Source organism: Humulus lupulus, chromosome 5 (genome assembly GCF_963169125.1).
Source record: "Humulus lupulus chromosome 5, drHumLupu1.1, whole genome shotgun sequence".
Lineage (NCBI taxonomy): Eukaryota > Viridiplantae > Streptophyta > Magnoliopsida > Rosales > Cannabaceae > Humulus > Humulus lupulus.
In genome coordinates, this window is record NC_084797.1 from 218,147,605 (window position 1) to 218,169,345 (window position 21,741).

The 21,741-nt window shown below is 40.5% G+C and overlaps 2 protein-coding genes and 1 pseudogene across 2 annotated transcripts; 1 reads left to right on the plus strand and 2 right to left on the minus strand.

Annotated features, from left to right (window-relative positions):
- The first annotated feature begins 8,468 nt into the window (after positions 1–8,468).
- LOC133778181 (tubulin alpha chain) lies at positions 8,469–10,342 on the plus strand. The gene is made up of 3 exons (XM_062218046.1): positions 8,469–8,698; positions 8,797–9,031; positions 9,129–10,342. Exons 1-3 carry the CDS (start codon positions 8,606–8,608, stop codon positions 10,154–10,156), a joined length of 1,356 nt encoding a protein of 451 aa, XP_062074030.1. The 5' UTR covers positions 8,469–8,605; the 3' UTR covers positions 10,157–10,342.
- Positions 10,192–12,266, minus strand: LOC133778182 (subtilisin-like protease SBT3.3; annotated as a pseudogene).
- Positions 12,267–12,334: 68 nt separating this feature from the next.
- Positions 12,335–13,247, minus strand: LOC133779951 (subtilisin-like protease SBT3.7; the record flags this gene model as incomplete). The annotated part of the gene is made up of 2 exons (XM_062219846.1): positions 12,335–12,472; positions 12,573–13,247. Coding segments are annotated over 2 exons (735 nt in total), but the record flags the coding sequence as incomplete, so codon positions are not given.
- Positions 13,248–21,741: the final 8,494 nt, after the last annotated feature.

Sequence of the window (21,741 nt, forward strand, 5' to 3'; positions counted from 1 at the left end):
CTTCAACAAGAATCGGTCTTGGCATACGCGGGAATCTCTCATTCTTCCCACGAATTGGGGGTTCTGTTAAATTTTGAATATTTTTGTAATTTAAATATAATAAATATAATGAAATATCCCGATTCTAGGGGAGAGCAGGTGTATGATCCTAAGCCTATAAATATATGGCTTATGGGATTAGAAAGGGACTTTTGGGGAAATTTTGGGTCTGAATTTTCTAGAGAGAGAAAGTGCTTGTATCTGAAAGAATTCTTGTATTCTTATAATCTATACTGAAGAAACTCAGTTGGCTCAGTTCATCTGATCTTGAGTACAGATCTATAATCATAACTCTAAGTGGATTAGGCTATTACCAACATATTGGGGCTGAACCACTATAAAAATTGCGTGTGTTATTTACTTTCTTTTCAAAACCGTCTGTGTCGTTTAATTTCTCTTGAAGGCTTTATCGTTTTTGACGTTCTCACGTCGTTGGCCAAAAACGCGGTCAACAGGTCGTATAATCAAAGAAAAGAAAAAGAATAAAAACTTCAAGGAGCATTAGGAGCAGGAGGATCTTGGTCAGTGCTCTGGTCGACTACGTCCTCGGTGGCTTCTCCTCCCTCCGCTCCGGCAACTGGCTGAATGCTTGGGGAAGCAGGAACTCTAGCCCTTTCCTCTTCGCCAGCCAACCGAGCAGCACAACGGGCTAACTCGGCATTCCTGGCGTCATCTGGGAGGTAGCTGAAGTCGGCACCTTGGTTGTGTTTCCAAAAATCGTAGAAACACCGAGGTGTTGCATTCTTATACCTCTCCAGATCCTTGGCGTTGGTGAGCTTAAGCTGCTCCACCTGGCTTTTGAGGACGGCATTGGTCGCGTCCTTAGCGAGATTCTCCTCCCTAAGTTTCTTGACTTCACGCCAGTGGATTCGGCTGGACTCCAGGTATTCATCCCTATGCTTCCTCAGAGTTTCTTGAGAAGCTTGCTTCTCTGCCAGTTCAGTTACCGCTGCATCCCTCTGCTGGGTGACCACCTCCAACTCCCCGGCATGCCTAGCCTCCGCAGCCTTAAGCTCCTCAACAACCTTCGCCCGAGACTGCTCGATGCTAACGATGGCGTGAGTGAGAGCAGCAGTTATTGTCAGCATGGCCTGCAGTCAAAGAATAAAAGTTAGGCTATATTACAAGAAGGAAAGATAAAAGCCAAGAGAAAGAGTACTTACACTAGTCACTTCGTTAAGGGCCCTGTTAAGGATCTGATCGACCCCCATGCTCTCAGCTTCAGCCATTGCTTCCCTGCAATGATCATGCTTCAGAATATGAGCAAGGCGATCTGTTCTTTTTGGGCCGCAGGCGAAGGGTTGGCAGCAGGGGTAGTCTCCTTTTCAGCAGAAGCGGAAGGTTGGGCAGAAGGTTGGCCAGTAGGCCCGTCCTTGGAAGGATCAGCTGTTCGACCCTTCTTGGCCGAGGGTGCTTGGCTTGATTCACCATCGTGCCTCCTAGCTGATTTCCTCCGTCGGACCAGGGGGACCTCCTCTTCCTCCTGGGTCTGGTACAGATCGAAAACATTGGGGGAAGCCATCTCTGCAGATAAAGAAAAACATGCAGACAGTAAGACAAAGGTGGATAAAAAATCATGGCAAATCAAAAAAAGGTCACAAAGTTTAATACCCGAGCTACAACTACTTGTCGCTACACTACTGACTCTATTAGTCATACACTCACTATCTGGCACGAAGAAGTCTGGCCCTAGATTTAGAGTATACGTAAAATTGCCGTCCCCGTCAAACAAGTTACAGGGAATTGGCAAGTTATTTAAAAGCAGAATAACAATACCGTTTTCGTCTGAAGACTCATCCAAGTCTATGACGGGCTCTGTTGCCTTTTGTTTTCCCTTCCCTTGGGGCGCAGAAGGCCTCTCTGCTGAGGGGTCGCCAGTAGGTTCCCTGATCGTAACCCCCGTTGGCCTCCTTCGGGGAGGAGACGCTGGGGGTTGCTACTCGGGATCCCCCTCGGCAGTGGCGTCTGCCACCACGGGTCCTCTCATTTCATGGCGAGGAGCCAGGAGGCCAGATAGCCTCAAGTTTTCATCAGTGACCAGGGACTTAACACTTTTTTCAGCGTCTGCCATCCTGGCCAGTGCGTTGGACCTCAACACCATGTTTGGTGTCGGGTTTGGGCGTGACCATGGTCCTGAAAGACACAATATACTTTAGAGAAGTGTAGAAGAATTTGCGAAGGAAAAGTAGCGACCAGGGAAAAGTGACATTTACCTCATCGAGCGAAGGCCAGGTTGTTCGTAGTCATGTCTGGCGTGAGGAAATACTCTTGATTGTACTTCCCCACGTTGGAGATATGAGTAGTGTCACTCAGGAACGTTCGATTTGTTTCCTGGTGACAAAGATGAAAAAAGCCTGTCCCGTATTGTTGAGGGTTGGACTTAAGATCAAAAAGGAAGTTGACCTCGTGAGGAGTGGGTTCTGGCCATTTTTTAAGTTTATAAATGATATTGAGTGCGGCCAGCATTCTATATCCGTTTGGGGTAATTTGAAAGGGGGCAACACCGAAGTAGTTGGCCACCCCCTGGTAGAATGGATGTAGAGGAAGGATGGCCCCCGCCTCTATGTGATACCTTGACCAAGCGCTATAGATGCCCCCAGGCAGGTTAGCTCTTTGGTCAGCAGCCGTGTAACTCCCATTTCTTTTTACAAATACATTACAACAATTATGAAAAATAAGAGAAGATATTTTTATTCATACTTTTGAGTGCATTACAATGCTAACCGAATGCTAGAGCTATTAAGTAAAGTGGAAGAATAACTAATGAATATGCAACTATAACATTCATGGGCATTTCATTAGTATAATACCTATAGAATGATGCTAAATACAAGCAAACAATCACTAAAGTTATGAAAAATAAAGAGAAATTCATGTTTAGATGATGAATTTTATCTAGAAGGGGTAAGAGATGAAGAAGTTTGCAAGTAAATGGTTGAAAGAACAAGTATTTATAGGACAAAAACTAGCCGTTTATGACCGTTGGTGAATAGTGATCCTGACCGTTGGGGATATAGTTGTTTTCTATTATGAGATTTTAACAATTCTAAGTTGTTGAAGTAACCAACAGGTGAGAATAAATAATTTATGGGTGTTAGAGAAACATTTTCAGAAAAGTTTGTGAGTCAAAAATGTTAAACTAAGTAATATAAGAAGATTGAGAAATTTTCATTTTTTTTTACTATTCACCGGGTATTATTCATAGTGGGTCCCACAGCGGGGTCCACCCCATGGTTCCCACATGATGATGCAGTAGTGATATAATGATGACTTTAGCAAACCACCATGCTTATATTTTGAATATTTTATTATTCCACTATGCTTTATATTTTAAATATTTTATTAGCATAGTAACCCAAAATTTTCCTATAAATAGCCCTTCTAAAACTCATCTTGAAATCACAAAAAAACCTCATTTTCCTTTCTCTTACTCTACCCAAAAATCTTCTTAACACCTTTCTAAAGTTCTAAACCTTGAAGATCAATGCGAAGTTCTGTCTGAAACGCTAGCCTACGAAAACCTTTTAGGTAAGCTCTTTCCCGAGCCTTTCTTTTCAGTGATTTAGTTATTATATATGTATAGATTATTTTACTATGCCGTTATAATGCCAAAATTTATATATAGATTAATTTACTGTGCCGTTATAATGCCAAAAGTTATATATAGATTATTTTACTATGCCGTTATAATGCCAAAATTTATATATAGATTATTTTACTATGCCATTATAATGCCAAAATTTATATAGATTACTTTACTATGCCATTAAAATGCTAAAATTTATATATGGATTATTTTACCATGTCGTCATATTTTACAAATGCCAAAATTGAAATATAAACTATTTTTTTTATGTATCTTTATAATACTAAACTTATATAGGCTATGGTCACACTTTGGACTATTTGGACTTTTATTATATGACCTTATTCCCTATTATTATGGACTGATACTATGACCTGGACATTTCCGTATGACCATGACCATGACTTTTAGACCGGGATCTTGCCATGGACATTTATAGTATGACCATATGCCTGGACATAAAATAAACAATAAAATAAGAAGAAAAGAAAAATAGAATAACAACAACTATAAACTAAAATTACATCATGTAGATTTTATGTAAGTTAATAGTTTGTATTTTTATCAGGAAGCTAACAATTTCGGTTGTTTTTTCAAGACGCAAGGTAAGTAGAATCCTCATCTACAATACAAGTCTTTTATGTGTCTTATGTGCATTTATATGCTTTATATGTTATTCTGACATGTTGTTATGCATAAGTTATTTTTAAGAATGTTATATTTCTTATGCATAAGCACGCTTAAAACAAGTTATTGAAAGCGTTAAAGTAGAGGTGCTGCTTGGGAGACCTACGTCCCAAAAATGTAAGGAGGGAGATGTACGTCCCTATATAATGAATGTTTATGAGGGAGAAATTCCCTATTATCATGTTTATGTTCAGGTGGGAATGTGATTCCCTATGTAATGCCGGCAGCAGCATCCTCTAGGGCCCAAAAGAAAGGAAAGTGAAAGAAAGAAAGAAAATACATAGCATGTTGCATGTTTATTTTAATGCATATGAGGTAGTTATTCTACTTACTGAGCCTTAGCTCATCAGATAATGTTTTGTATTGTAGGTAAGAGGCCCCAAATATAAATTATTGATGAGTATATGTGGAGCCAACATGACTGTACATATGGGGCTGACCTGAAGGGAGTGGAGTTCTGCTATGCTATTTTATAAATAAACGAGAAACTTGATTTTATAATTATATTTCATTAAAAGTATTTTGTGAACTTTATAATTTACTTAAAGCTTTAAAAGTATTTCATGAACGTTGTAATTTACATAAAGCTTTTCAATTTATCGGTTGGATACATCTTCATTTCTACGTTAAGGTGTAGTAACGCCACGAAAATTATTTATAAAAGTATTAAGATTTGTATGTAAGATAAAGTTTTTATTTAGTTGTGAGTATTGTATGGTTTGAGGTTATGAACATTAGTTATGTATTGTTTAATAAAGTTTTTGAAAATTCAGAATTTCAGTATTGTTATATTCAGGTTAAACTTTGTTTTTACACTATATATATGTATGTTAAGAAAGGAGGTCGTTATAAGCCGAGATTTTGAGATTAACTCCGGTAAGGGGATACCTCCTAAGGTAATTGGCAAGCATCCGGGGAGTCACCTGGCTGGTAGGAGAAAGATACCACTCGACATCAGGAAGGTTTTGCTGCCGAGGGCGAGCCCTGACTTGAATGTGAGGGTCTGGGGCAGCATTTTCTCGACCGCTGGTCGAGGGAACCCTAGCTTGCGAATCAGGCTGGGCAGGTGAATTTGGGTTGTTTTCGGGGTTTGGTTTTTTCTTGCCGGGAGATTTAGAACGGGCCATTTGAGGTAGTGATGGTTGAGGTCTAGAAGAAGTTCGTGAAAACGGAATCTCGCTAACACGCTGGGCCGATTGTTCTTCACCTTCAAGCAGTTGTGCAAGAAGATTATCGTCGATTGGCCGCTCACCTCCCCACAAATCTGGCATTAAAATCTGCGAACAGAAGAATGGGGAGGTGAGGATGAAGATTCTAGAAAGTTTTTTAGAATAGCGCTGGTCGAGTATAAAAGTTAAACTTTTATACAACAACATTCTAACAAAAAACTAATGTTTTCACACGAACAGTTTGAAAAACAGATCAAAAAGTGGAAGCAAAAAGTTTTTGAAAAAGCTTTTTTCAACTCCTTTTAGGGCGGGAAAAACTTGGTTTTTCAACTGGCATAAAAATCGAATTTTTACTTCGGTTTTACATCCTAAAGTCGTGATCTCAACTATCAAACTAACTCATAACTCCTTAATGGCAAAGAAATATCATCCTATACAACATCACCCATTGAACCCCCTACTGTCATGCATCTAAACCCAGAAACGTAAAAGCTTAACAGTCAATCCACAGAGGCATGCACGGCAAAAATAAAGAGCGTAGAAGTTCTGAGACTTACCAGAGAGAAGATTGTGGAGATTTAAGAGAGTTTCAAGCGTCGGTGAACTGACGGACTGGGTCTTGAAAACAGTGGAAGATGGTCTTCAGAAGAGAATGGAAGTTCTGATTTTTGGGTTTCTTGAAGGAGGAAAGACTTGCGTAAAAAGGAAAAGAAGACTCTGGGAAGCCTATTTATATATTTTGTTCGTGGCATGAAAGAGGAAGTAATCATCAGTTCCTCTTTTTCGAAGCATGGGGAAAGGTGATAGCCGTCGAAAGGTTACTTGGGAACCGAAAAGCCGTGATTAGACAATGGTAGGTTACTTTTCCCAAGGTTGCATGAACTACTCTGACAGGTCTGGTGGGGTAATCGAAGGGTCGTTTCCTAAAAAATTATTTATTGTTGGTCGTAATAAATAAACTTGGGGGGCAAATGTTATCCAAAAAGCAGACACGCATGACGTGGCAGGAGATTTCTGAACACATGGCTAACACCTGGCAGAATTCTGTTAGAGTATCGACCAGTAAGATATTGCAAGCATAACGGTTGAGTTTTTCTTACGACCAGCCTGGTCGTATACTCCGCATATTTCAAGATAATTTTGTAAAGATCATAGTCAATCCCGAGATTGTCTCCAATAATTCCTGATGATCCGATTAATTAGGAGAGAATATCTGTAACAAATTAATGTAATCCTCCTTGAGCCTATAAATAGAGAAAGATAGTTCAAGGAGGGGACTTTTGGCTTTTTGATTACTTGAGAGAATAGATTTACGAGAGAATTAGAGCTAATACATTACGATATATTGTTTATCCTTCAGAAGTTGGTGAAACTCATAGAACCCTAGTTCTTTGATCACTCTTTTGAAACTCATATCAATAATAGCTCAAGTGGACGTAGGTTATTACTAGTTTCTGGGGCCGAACCACTATAAATTCTTGTGTGCTTTACTGTTTTTGTCATTATATTCATTTCAACATATCTGCCCACATCAATCGTTTTCGACTCCGTGTCAGTTGACTAAAATCAGGGTCAACAAATAATTTTTTATTTTTTTTCCGTTAACTTTAATGAAATATTTTTATATTTAAACATAATTTAAATTTAAATAAAATTAAATAAATAAATAATTAAACAAATCAAAATATGATATTTTATAATAATAATTATTTAAAAATAATAAAACCATATATTTAATAACTTAAATAAAATTTAATTAAACTTAAACTTAATATTATATTAAATATACAATATATAATCTTTTATTGTCATTGTCAAATTAAAAAACTAGAACAAACATAAACTTAAACAAAAATAAATAAATTAATTAATTAAAATAGAATATTTTAAAAATATTTTATGATAATTTAAATAATTAAATCATATTTATTTAAAATAATAAAGACATACATATTATTTTTTTTATCTTAAAATTGTGTGATAATTTGTTTTTTTATCAAGTGATTGAATCTTTTTTCTTCATCAAATTCACTAAAGGACATTGTGAAATACATTAGAAATTAAAAATAACTTATGCATGTATACTATTGTGTACAATATGAATTTTTCTATTATTATTTTATTTGCTTAGATTTCATATATGTAGAGATTATTGATATAAATATTTATATATACTATAAATTATAATTTATTTTATTATATATATATATTTTTAAAGAAAAATAATAAATCAGTTTTTATTAAAATTATAGATAATATTTAAAATTTTAAAATTAAAAAATATTTTTACCTAGGATATATATATTTACAAAATTATGTCACGTTAATACACGTACAATTACTAAATATATCATATTCATATACTATAGTAAATAAGATTACTCATAAATATATCTATCTCCAAATGACCAGTTAGTATATAAAAAACATTAATATATTGTATTTATATTTGTCTTATCTTATCTTAATTATTTTCATATATATATATATATTTGTCCCACCTAATTTGTAGATCCAATTAATTTTTACCTCTTATGAAATGATATTATGAGAAACAATCAAAATGATTTTAAAAGTAAAGCTGAAGCAAAATTTCGAGAGATTGCCCATTGCCCAACCATAGCGATATCGTAAGTCCCACTCATTGTCTCTTGCATTGCGTGATGGTCTCTCAACATTCAAATTATTGATCTCGGAAAAGACTATTCTCTCCCCGCCTTATAATTTGTCTTCTGCAAGTATATTTAATAATCAAACACCATTAAAAGGGTCCGTTAATTTAGGATGGCCATGGCCAGATTGGCATTGCCCAACCAATCCAACTAGTTTGGGTCCCGCTTTCTTAGCTGGCAACAAATCTGCTTCCTCCAACCCTGGTCAACTAACCGCAGTTAAAATTTCAAAAGACCAAGGAAGATCACTAACCAACCGTGGTCTAAAACGGCCATCCTGATTTGAATTGCGCTGGTATATATATTCTCACAATGAGAAGCTGAGTTCACCACTACCAATTCAATAGGAGGCGTCTTGATAAACGCCTACCTTTCTAGGGTTTCTTTTTTCTCTTCTTCATCTTCCTCTTCATTTATTTTCAGATTTGCTTTTCGTTTCCCGATCTGTGAAAATGAGAGAGTGCATTTCGATCCACATCGGTCAAGCTGGTATCCAAGTCGGAAACTCTTGCTGGGAGCTCTATTGCCTCGAGCATGGCATTCAGGTAAAACATAAATTTCGTTTTTTGTTTCATTTGCGATTGTAAACCCTGATTCTCGATCTGTATGGTCCTTAAAGAAGGTTTTTGTTTCGATTTCTTAGCCCGATGGACAAATGCCGAGTGACAAGACCGTTGGCGGCGGAGACGACGCCTTCAACACCTTCTTCAGCGAAACCGGCGCCGGGAAGCACGTTCCACGTGCCATCTTCGTTGATCTGGAGCCCACAGTCATTGACGAGGTGAGGACCGGAACATACCGCCAGCTTTTCCATCCAGAGCAACTCATTAGCGGCAAAGAAGATGCCGCCAACAACTTCGCCCGCGGCCATTATACCAGTAATTTCTCACTTTTCCTTCTCCGGATTCAATTTCTTGATCTGTTTTTTCATATTCAATTTGCTTATAAGCTTTCTTCTGTGTTATTTATGTTCAGTCGGGAAAGAGATTGTTGACCTCTGTTTGGACCGGATCCGAAAGCTCGCCGATAACTGTACTGGTCTTCAAGGCTTTTTGGTCTTCAATGCCGTCGGTGGTGGTACCGGATCTGGACTTGGATCCCTTCTGCTGGAGCGTCTCTCTGTTGACTACGGAAAGAAATCGAAGCTGGGTTTCACTGTTTACCCTTCTCCACAGGTGTCCACATCGGTGGTGGAGCCTTACAACAGTGTTCTCTCGACTCATTCCCTTCTTGAACACACCGACGTGGCTGTGCTTCTCGACAACGAAGCCATCTACGATATCTGCCGTCGATCACTCGACATCGAACGTCCCACTTACACCAACCTCAATCGCCTTGTCTCCCAGGTGATCTCATCTCTCACAGCCTCTCTCCGGTTCGATGGAGCGCTCAATGTCGATGTCACAGAGTTCCAGACTAACCTGGTTCCATACCCAAGAATCCATTTCATGCTCTCGTCGTTTGCCCCTGTGATCTCAGCCGAGAAGGCCTACCACGAGCAACTATCCGTGGCGGAGATCACCAACAGCGCTTTCGAGCCATCTTCCATGATGGCCAAGTGCGACCCCCGCCATGGGAAATACATGGCCTGCTGTTTGATGTACCGGGGTGACGTCGTTCCCAAAGATGTTAACGCCGCCGTGGCCACTATCAAGACCAAGAGGACAATTCAGTTCGTTGATTGGTGCCCAACTGGATTCAAGTGCGGTATCAATTACCAGCCCCCGACTGTGGTTCCCGGAGGTGACCTGGCCAAGGTTCAGAGAGCTGTTTGTATGATCTCTAACTCGACCAGTGTGGCCGAAGTGTTCTCCAGGATTGACCACAAATTTGACCTCATGTACGCTAAGCGAGCTTTTGTTCACTGGTACGTGGGTGAGGGTATGGAGGAAGGTGAGTTCTCTGAGGCTCGTGAGGACCTTGCTGCTCTGGAGAAGGATTACGAAGAGGTGGGCGCTGAGTCTGCTGAGGGTGACGATGGTGATGAAGGAGAGGAGTACTGATTTGTTTTACTATGATGTCTCGTGCTTTTTTATCATATTGAGTGTGAGTGATGTTGTTGGGATTATTTCTTGCTTTTATCGAACTGCTGTTTTACTTGATTTGTGTATGGTTACTTAATTTGTGCACAAATTATGCTGCAGCACCACTTATCCTATCCAATAATATTTGTCTTGTTTTTTCTTTGATTCTTATTACCGTCACAAGTTATATTAATCACACAGAGGATTGAACCAGATAAAAAATTTCAAGTGTCGAAGACCAATTTTGAGGTTTTGGCCTTGGTTTTGAAGAGAAAATTATAACCCACTGAAACGACTTAAATAGCCGTGTCTAATTTAGAAATTATACATATTTATGAAAGCAGAAAAAAGTAAACATGAAAAAGGGCAAAAAAGACGATCTAAGAACTTCATCCTCCCTTTTATTACAAGTATTAGAGATACACTATCAACTTCACTGATTAGATTCAGTATTGATCAACATAAGGTTGAAACACCTCAATCCTCACAGACAAGGGAATTCTCACAAAATGAACTTTATCTGACCAAGTTAAGCTCCCAAACAAGTACCCACTACTCAACTGGTGAGTTGTGGAGACTGTAACCGTGAAAGAGATTTCTTAACAGTAGAATTGAGGACCAACACTTGGGGGTTTACTGACACAACTACACCAAAAGGAGGTTCTATTGCTGCTCTAAAAATGGAGTTCGGAGTTCCAACATTGGTGACGGCTCTGGTCACTGTAATGGAAGTACTCCTAATGCTGGGTATGGTAATGGAAGGCATATTGACATCTAGAACAGAAGGTTGTTGAACAGGACATTTTGTGATGCTACCTGTAAGTTGAGAGATAGCAGAGTTGTTATAGTGCATTGCGCAAAGGTAATGAATGTAGTCAGTTGTTTCCATGTCATATACAAGACCAGGGTCAGCTGCTGCATTTGGATTTACAATTCCTCCTCCAAAGTCGAATGGATCAGCCAGCTTTCGAGGAGACCCTTCTGCGAATATTGGCAAACCAGATGGACCAGTCCTCCATGCTGCATCAAAATCGTTGTAAAACCACCAATAATTTTTCAGTTAAGTTTTAGACATAGGCAAAATTCTATTCATCATCAAAGGTGTTGAGTATGAGTATACTGAGTTTCTGCTACGTCAGATACATTAATGTGATACGGCAATAGTTTGAGCTAAAAGCTACACATCTGTTGTTTTGAGATTACTGAATAATTGAAAACAGAATAATAAGTACCGGTTGTGACAAGTGCTGATTTAATGGCTGCAGGGGACCAAGCAGGATGCAATGCTTTCAGAAGAGTTACAATGCCTGAAACATGGGGAGTTGCTATTGAAGTTCCTGTGTTTAGGGTATATCCACCATCAGCAGATGAATCATGAGGAGAAGTTGCAACTAAGATGTTCACACCCGGTGCAGCTATATCTGGCTGTTATATGCAAAGAAACAACAAAAAAAGACTAAGAGCTTTGTTCAAATCCATGAGAGACAGTATACAGTTAGATAATTCTTAAAAGACAAAAAGTGAAAGCATGGAAGCACTTAAACTGAACAAGTTCAGGTTTTTACATGGATGATCATACTGCTTAATCATATACAGTTAATGAAATTCATATATGTTTCCACAGCGTCAAACCATCTTAGCATCTACACAAGACCAACATAAAAAAGAGATATACCTTGAGGATTGCGGGTTCAACAGAGTTCGGTCCTCTAGATGAAAAATAGGCCACTTTGGCTGAGAAAGGTCTTCCAACAACTGTTTTAGAAGGGCTCAACTTTACAAGAGGATATCTGTGCAGAAAAATGATCCCATTTGGGTATTTCAAAATAATGAAATGTAGATAATAAACAAAGTTGATAAAAACGATCACCTTACCTGTTATACCGAATATAGTTGACGATTCTAGTGCCAACATCAAAATCTACTTCAACGCAAGGAAAATCACCAGGACATGGAAATAAGGCATTGAATGGATGCCTTGCAACAATAAGTCCAACTCCACCAGCTTCTTTGACAGTGGCTGCTGCAATCTGTTCAGCAGCTACCGGATTCATTGAGGTGAAACACACCACTACTTTTCCAGCAACCTTGGTCTCATTTAGTGACAGGGATTCACAAACTTTGCAAAAGGGTATTTCAGAACAAGATCAACACTACAAATTAATTTTATTCTATAAATGAAAACTCATTATCATAGCATATTTAGCTAACCCAAATGCAGTTGGGTCAAGCCCTTTAGACTCTGGATACCAAGCCTGTCATACCAATCTCAGTTCTAGTAAGCAACGTTTCCCCCTGCAAGAACAAGTCAGATCAACATATTTCAGTTCATTCTTCTGAATAATATAACAAATTGTCAAAATCCCAGTAAAAAAATTAACAATTATGATAATACCATGAAAGATTGATTGTTTCCAAGAGTGATACGAGTAAGAAAAGCTCGGTCTATGGAGTTAGCCGCAACAGACAATATCCAAGGAGCAATGTTATTGACAGTCAAAGCTGAAGGTCCACTATTTCCAGCAGCACAAACAACAATAATCCCTTTGGCCACAGCATGAAACGACCCAATTGAGATACCGTCTCGTTCATCGACACTAGAATATATGGGAATCCAACTCCCTATCAAAAGCGACAATATATCAACTCCGTCGTGTATGGCTTTATCAAACGCCTTAAGTATATCCGCCGACGAACACCCCGTGCCGGGAACATTCCAGCAGACCTTGTACACCGCCACGCGTGCATTCGGAGCACCGCCGCGTGCCGTGCCGTTGGCGAGGCCTTTGTAGCTGACATTGCCCACAAACGAACCAGCGGCGGTGCTGGCCGTCTGCGTGCCATGGCCATTTGCGTCTCTCGGGGAGAAGTATTCGATTAGTCCTGAAGAGTTAAGGGGCAGGCCGTACCCGGCCAAGAACCCATTAATGAACCAGCGTGCTCCGATGATTTTTCTGTTACAATGCTTTGCCGGGTCGAAGTTTTTGCCAGATTCGCATCCTTTCCAGCGAGACGGTACTGGGCCGAGCCCATTGTCGTTGAATGATTGAGATTCGGGCCATATTCCTGAACGTGGGTTGTGTTAGAGCTCATTATAGAAAAGATGAAATTACACCCAAATATGGTTTTTTTTTTGAAAAATATGACGGTTTTTTTCTTTTTAAGTTTTTTATGGTATATATTTTTTTGTTTACATTTTTATAGGAGTTTTTTTCTCTTTTTTTTTCTCATATATTTGTAATATTTTATTTTTATATCATATTTTATATTTTATGCAATTTTAGTAGCTAGTTTTAATATATTTTGAAGTTATTTTTATAATTTTAATCTATTTGTAATATTTTTTTATTATTCATATTTTATAAAACGTTTTTTTATATTATTTTTTTAAAATTGAGACCTTATTCACCATGCTTTTTATTCTTATTTTATTTTTTCCTTCTATTTTTTTATCTTCTTCAACATTTTTATGTGGTAGTAATCGTATGTCACTGTCAATTTTTTTAGTGAAGTGTGGTAATAGGTTACCACTATCAAAATCAATTTTATTTTTTGAGTGATGTGGTGGTAAATTGTTACAACTATAAAAATAATTTTGATTTTTTTAGTAATGTATCATTATTAAAATACCAACTGAATTGTAACTTGTTACTTAGTGAGATTTGGAAAAAAAAAACCCATATTAAAAAAATACTAAATTGATCGTGAAGGTAACCGGTTACAGCTAGATCTTAAAAAAAATTAGATCTGAAAAAATGAATCCAGTTGCGATGGTAATCAGTTACTTAGGCAGACCTTTAAAAAAAATAGGATCCGAACAAAAAATCTTAACTGATCATAATCGTAATTGGTTACAACTAGGTTTGAAAAAAAGAATCTAAAAAAAAAAGAACCAGTCACCATGGTACAAGTTACTTAGTCAGGTGTGGAATCAAAATTAGATTTACCCAAAAAATATATAAATTTATGGTTATCTTAACTGGTTAACACTAGGTTTAAAAAAATTCAGATATGGATAAAAGAAATTAGTCGCCATGTTATCTAGTTACTTAAACAAGTCTGAAAAAAATCAGTTTTGAACAAAAAAAAAAAAAAACTGAACAAATCGTGATGGTAACCAATTATAGTTATGGTTGGAAGAAAAAAAATCAGATCTGAAGTACAAAATCAAATTTAAAATACAAAATCAAATGTGAAAAAGAAGAAGAAGAACAAATACAAAAAAAAAAAAAAAAACATTAAAAGAAGAAGAAGAAGAAGAAATAGATTGAATAAGATAACTGGTTATAGCTAGGTCCACAAAAAACTCAGATTTGAAAATAAAACCAGATCGTGATAGTAACTGGTTACTTAGACAGATCTGGAAAAAAAACCAGATCTGAAACAACAAAGAAAACGAAGAAGAAAAAGAAGAACATGAATAAAGAAGAAGAAGAACGCAAAGAAAAAGAAGAAGAACGCGACGAAGAAAAAGAAGAATAATGCGAAGAAGAAGAATAAGACAAATCGGAGATAGCATCGACGGTGACTAGAGGTACGATGTCCGTTTTTGGTTGTCGGTGTGAGAGAGATCCCATTGTTGTGAGAGAAAGTGGTTGGTTGTCATTGTTGTGAGAGAAAACGAAGAGAGTGAGTGAAAGATACATGAGGGAGAAAGGAAAGTAAGAGAAAAATAGTGTATTTTTGTTTACGGTATTTTGTGGGATTCCCATATTTTAAACTTTTTTTTTCTAGAATTACCATATTTTATGGCATAAGTTTTATGCCTATAAATATAGAAGTTAACTTGTTTTTTCCCATATTTTTGTAAAGTGTCCTATAGATAAACTAAAAAAAATGCAACCATTTAGAACACTCACAATGGTTGATTAATATTAGCTAAAGCTATAAAATTTAGCTCAAAATCATAAAAACACATTCTATTGGATGAGTTAAACCACTCATCTATTTTAGTGCACCGTATTTCTAATTCTACATATAGCTAAAGTGTACCTCTATTTCAAATATTTATTGTTATTATTTTTTGTCCTTTTCATTTTTCTCTTTCTAAATTAATTGTTTTTTTATTATTTATCTTCATTTATTATTATTTTAATTAATAAAAATATTTAAAATATAATATTTAAATAGTGTAGAGAGAAAATATAAAAAAGTTGATGTATGATGTAATGTAAAAGTTAGATGTAAAATAGAAAAAGTAATGTTTTGTAGATGTATTTTGAAGGATAGAGTATCCGTTGGGAGTGCTGAGACTATTTAATATTATAGTAATTGAGAGTTTTCTACACACCATATTATAACGTAGTAGTTGTTTTTTGTTTTTATTTTTGTTTTTTTAATAAGGTAGTAGTAGTGAAGCACACGGGCTAAGGAATTAGTAGGGAGAGCTCCCTCATCCCCGCTCCTATCTCTGCAAATTCCTCGTCAAGGACGGGGTGGGGAATCCCCAAGGAATCTATTTAATTATAAATAAAATTTATATTAAAAATTTAAATATAAAAAAAGTAAATTACATAAAAATTAAAATATTACACATTGTTGTCCGTGTTTTCACCACTGGACACGTGACAGTCATTAGATGAGTAATTGAGCTCTTCGAGCACTAATGATGTTTCGTAGAGCTCGCGTAGAGCTCCTCGGAGTGTAAAAATTCTCTGCGTACTATGATCTGAGCAGACGTGGATGTCTCCAAGCGAAGCCATGCTCCGAGGTCCGTCCTCGAGATGCGGATATCTCCAAGCGGGGCCACGTCCTGTGGTCTGTTTCCAAGGCGTGGATGTCTCCAAGTGAGGCCATGCTCACTTTCTTCATTCATTAATTCTCCAGGTCCAGGATTTTGTCCTCAGGACATGGAATAACTGTCAGGTGTCAATCACTGCAGTTGTGGCCCACCAAAAGATCGTCTGACAACTTTTGGTAAGCCTCAAGTAGTGGTGTCGAGTTCGTACACTCGATAATCGACATTTCCCACAATGCTGCCTGACATGGGCGAACGTTCAACCATATTCAGACACTGTCAGATACCTGTTCCCTGCAAAGTTGGTGGGCAACTTTCTACAAATGGACCTTATGCAATCCGCCTGAGCCCATGGTCTTTATTAGTGCATCCCCATGTAATTAATTATCATTTACTCCCCAAATAATCGGGAATGTTGTATTAATTATCCATTAAGGACATTAATGACCCAGATCCCTATAAATAGGGGTGGGATATTTCTTTGTAAATGGTTTAGAACTTTGACTGGTTAAGCATTGTAAACTTAGAGCAATATATACGGTGCCTGAGAATCCATTGAAGCTTGCTCAAACAAGCTTTAAAATCACTAATACCAAAGACTCGTGGACTAGAGCTCTTTTATAGCCTAATTCACATAAAACCTATGTGTTATTTTCTTCTTTATACTGTCAAGTTTTTAGATTAGGTTGACAGTGAAAAAGGTAGTCAACATTTTGGTGCTTTCATTAAGAGCTTGAAGAAGACGACCATGGTGATCGCTAGACAGGATGCACCAGAAGATGTACATCCTCCCGCCGGGGCTGAGGGAGGAGAAACCAACTGTCCACCTCCACAAGACCTCCCGGAGATGGTCCAGAAGGATTAGAAAAAAAATGTGGATTACGACAGTGCAGACGACGATGGCGATGACAAATACTATGAGGAGGATTATCCTCAGCCTAAGGACACGAAGGACCCGCCAGAGGTGATGGTGCTTTGTGACCAGGTGGCTACCCAACAACAAAAATTCGATGCCTAGGAAGGAAACATTGCCGCCCTACAGGAGATGATTAACGTCATGAGGGCCACTCTGGCGGCCCAAGGGCTGCGAGTAGACTCACATGGCGAAGTATCGTCTAGGCAGCCAGCTGGCGTATCACCCGTGCACTCAGCTGCAGTGCCACCTGTTGACATAGTAGGTAAGCATCTCGAGCACCCGCTAATGTGGCGCAAGATCCATCAGCTGGCGTGCTGCCTGCGCACCCAGCTGGAGCTGGAGCCCCATCTGCGCCATAAGATCGTGGCAAGAGCAAAATCGATGGCAACCCTGCTCTGGGGCAAAACAAGGCTCGTCGAGCCCGCAAACACAACAAGGCCTCGAGGCTAGCAAACAAGGATAAATAACAAGGTGCTCGAGGACATCACCAGGACGCCAGCACCTGTGGAGGCCAGGGCATTCCACCTAGACACCAAGATGAACTGTGCTAGGCTTGGAGGTGGTGTCCCCCCAGCACCTCGCCAACCTTGTAGAAACCTTAGTCAAGAGGCCAACAAGAGGAATGTCTCCATTAACCGAAGACAAGACCTCATCATCTCAATTAATATTGAAAATATCAAATCCGACGGGGAAACCGAAGTAGGATATCTCGAGGACAGTGGTTGCCATTGAGGTCAATCAGACCTACGAGATGAATTAAATGCTTGTAGGGGTAAATTAGCTCCCAGAGGAAACCCTGAGAGGAGAGATCAGCTAGATCTCTGGGACAATCTTAATGTCTGAAAGACAGAACACTCGACACAGAGTGCCAATCAAGACCGCGACCCACTCCGCGTAGAATTGGAGAGTTTAGGAAGGATTATGCTGAGGATGCCCGAAGACAAGGCCATGACTTCAACTTAGAGGATGAGGATGGGGAGCCGTGTCCTCCCCACATTGTGGAAGCCTCGTTACCACGTGGCTTCAAGATGCCAGCCATCATGTCTTATGATGGCATCACGGATCCCACCGATCATTTGTTGAAGTTCAATCAATTGACGTCGGTGCATCATGTCTCTGAGGACGCAAAGTGCTATGTGCTCCCGTTGACCTTGATGGGATCGGCAGATGAGTGGTTCAAGAAGCACAAACCGGGGTCCATTCATTCCTGGCACCAGCTCTCATCCTGATTCTGAAGACAATTTTATTGCTGTTCGGAAGGTGAAATTTGAGGTCAACGCCTTGACCAACATAAAGCAAGGACCCCTCGAGACCCTTAAGGCCTATGTCAAGCACTTTAATGAGGAGGCCGCTAGGACCGAGAGAGTCGACGAAGGCCAGTAGTTGATGACCTTGCGGGCAGGCATCCGTGTAGGGTCCCCTCTATGGGATGATCTCCAGCGGAGGGGATGCCACAGGCTCGACGACTTCATTTGTCGAGCACAAGAGTACATAAACTGGGAGGATGCCCATATTGGAGCGTTTGGTGGACCCATCTCTTTCCTCACTCTATTGACTCCAAGCCCCGTGGCTTTGGGGACTCAGTACTCACCTTACACTCCTTTCCAACAAAGTATGGTGAGTGCCCTGCCGTTCAACCCAACTGTCTAGTCAGTTGGCTTTAGTGTTGTGCCTCCGACTGGTTTCAGTGCCGCTCCAACAAGATATGGGGTTGCGCCCACTGGGTACAGTGCTTTTCAGCCTATATTCAGTGCTGGAACTGTGGCTCCAACCCAATCAGCAGTATCCCCTGCAGAAATAGGTGTGAGGGCAAAGCGAAGGGTAGGAAGCCCAAGGGAACTAGGCAGCTCCGGCAGGACAAGGAGCGGCCCCCGATGAGAAGTATGTCTCGTAGTAATCCGATTACACGAACCTAGTGGAATCTCAGGAGAGCATCTTCTTGGTCACGAAGCAGCATATCCACTACTGAAAACAACAACCCATCCGGAGGGACAGGGAGAGAAGAGATCCCAACAAATTTTGTCGGTTCCATAATTATGTGGGGCACCACACCAACGAGCACGGAAAACTCAAGGATGAGATTGAGAATCTCATCAATTTAGGGCATTTGCATCGGTATGCTCAGGGTGGAGCATGCCCAGCTCAGGCCCCGATCGCAGGAGTGCCTCCACAATAGGCAGCTCCCCAGACTCCGGGCGCAGTTCCTGCAACCCCACAACAGCAAGTAGTCCATGGGCCTCCCCCATTGAATGAGAGAGTGGGGACTATCTCCGGAGGACCCCACTTAGGAGGCACCTCTCGAGACTCGCAGAGTAGATATGCGCGAGACCTGAATCACGACAATGAGGTACTGACATTAACTCAGCTACCAGCGCAGATGCCCAGGATGATTGAACAAGTCATCACATTCTCCGAGGATGATGCTTGGAGAATACGATTTCCCCACCATGATACTTTAGTGGTCGAGAGCCATATTTCCAACAAGATGGTGGCTCGGATCCTTGTGGACAATGGGAGTTTTGTGAACATCCTGTTTAAGTCAGCATATGAGAAGATTGGGCTGACCATGAGTGACATGTCCCCGTGCACTTTGACTCTATACGGGTTCTCGGGGGAAGGTCTCATTCTGATGGGGAAAATCAAGCTACCTGTGACACTTGGTGAAGAGCCTCGTCAGGCCTTCAAGTACTGCACATTCGTGGTAGTGGACTGCTCCTCGGCGTATAACGCCATCTTGGGGCATCTAACCCTGGTAGAATTTGGAGTTGTCACTTTAATTAGCTACCTGTGTATGAAGTTCCACATAGAGGGGGGAATTGGCATTGTTTGTGGATACAAGAAGGAGGCTAGGCAGTGCTACAACGTGTCCCTCAAGCAACAAGTAATGGTGATTGAGGCAGCAGCCCCTGAGCAGCCTCCTCCCGAGGAGATGGAGGTACATGCTGTTCAAGCAGACGAGTCCAACTCATTGGACCCCATAATTCAAGAAGAGAGGGCTGTCGAGCCCATGGGGGATGCCGATGAGGTGATCCTTGACGCATCCCTCCTCGACAGGAAAACCAAGGCCGAGAAGAATCTTAAGGTGGAGGTTCAAAAAGTGATGGTGAGCTATCTCCAAGAAGACCAAGATGTCTTTGTCTGATCTTACTCCCACATGACATCCATTGACCCAAATATAATATGCCACACCTTGAACATCGACCCCAACGTTGCTCCAGTTCAGCGGAAGCAGAGGATGATAGCCCAACCCATGCACTGGCTTTGAAGGCTGAGGTGGACAAGCTTCTCGCGAACGATTTCATCCGAGAAGCTCAGTACCCGATGTGGTTATCTAATCTGGTCATGGTGCCCAAGCCAAATGGCACATGGAGGACTGTATAGATTTCTTCGACCTCAACAAGGCATGCCCAAAGGATTATTTTCCTTTGCCGAAGATAGATCAGATGGTCGATGCCACCTCCGGGTGTGAGCTATTTTCCTTTATGGACGTGTACTTGGGGTATAACTAGATTTCCATGCATGTCGCGAACCAAGAGCACACCAGCTTCCAAACTAATAAGGGGGTGTACTGCTACAAAGTGATTCCCTTTGGGCTCAAGAATGCTGGTGCCACCTATCAGAGACTGGTAAATCATATGTTCAAGAACCAATTGGGTCGGAACATGGAGGTTTACGAGGATGACATGAAGGTCAAATCCAAGACGGCCCCCGACCACGTGAAAGACCTGGCGGAAGTGTTTTCGGTACTTCACAGGTTCGGGATGAAGTTGAATCCCCAAAAGTGCACTTTTTGAGTTACCTCTGGGAAATTCCTGGGTTTCTTCGTTAGTGCCCGAGGAATATAGGCAAACCCCAGGAAGATCAAAGCTCTGGTCGAGATGCCATCCCCCCGCAAGCATAAAGATGTTCAGAGCCTCATCAGGAGGATATCAACTCTAAGTCGCTTTGTCTCCAAGGCAATTGATAAGTGCATACCATTCTTCAACATACTTCGAAGAGGTCAGAGGTTCGAATGGACGAAGGAGTGCAAACATGATTTCCAGTAGTCAAAGGTGCACATGGATAACCCACCAATCCTCTCAAAGCTTGTAGATGGAGAACCCGTCCTCCTCTATATGGCTATCTTGAAGAGTGCCATTAGTGCCGCCTTGGTGCGCGAGGAAGACCGCGTCTAACACCTCGGGACGGAGTCCATAAACCCGCTTATGGAGAAGTTAACCTTTTTCCTAATGGTGACTTCTCAGAAGCTAAAGCCTTATTTACAGGTGTATCCCATCAAGGTCCTCACTAACCATCCCTTGCGGCAAGTCCTTCAGAAGCCAAAGTCATCCGGGAGACTCCTTAAATGGGTGCTCGAACTGAGTCAGATTGACTTCAGGTATCACTCGAGGGCTGCCATCAAGGGGCAGGCATTGGTAGATTTTATCGCCGAGTGCATGGGAAACCATGATAGGCCTGGGGACGCCCAGTGGTCGGGCCTACATGGAAGTTGTATGTAGACGGGTCTTCCAATGAAAACGAAGTTGGAATAGGCCTAATATTGGTATCCTCTGAAGGGCACATGGTTCACAGTGCCCTGAGGTTTGGATTCGATGCCTCCAACAACGAGGCTGAGTACAAAGCACTTATTGTTGGGCTCCGAGTAGCCCTTGAGCTCAAGGCCAAGGACCTCAAGATCTTCAACGACTCGCAACTCGTAGTCAACAGGTACTCGGAGAGTACCAGACCTGGGGGACAAAGATGGCTGCTTATCTAGAAAAAACCCAAGAAATTCTACACAACTTCAAGAAAGTTACCATATGACAAGTGCCACATGAACAAAATTCTAATGCTAATGCCCTAGCCAAGCTTTCCACCACCAAGGACGTTGAGTTAATCAATGTAGTCCCTATTGACTACTTGGCCACTCTG

Excerpts from the sequence above, each read along its gene's own strand:
- LOC133778181 (XM_062218046.1), top strand. The coding sequence starts at position 8,606 with ATGAGAGAGTGCATTTCGATCCACATCGGTCAAGCTGGTATCCAAGTC. Across the intron at positions 8,699-8,796 it reads GCCTCGAGCATGGCATTCAG|CCCGATGGACAAATGCCGAG; the intron begins GTAAAACATAAA and ends TCGATTTCTTAG. Across the intron at positions 9,032-9,128 it reads CGCCCGCGGCCATTATACCA|TCGGGAAAGAGATTGTTGAC; the intron begins GTAATTTCTCAC and ends ATTTATGTTCAG.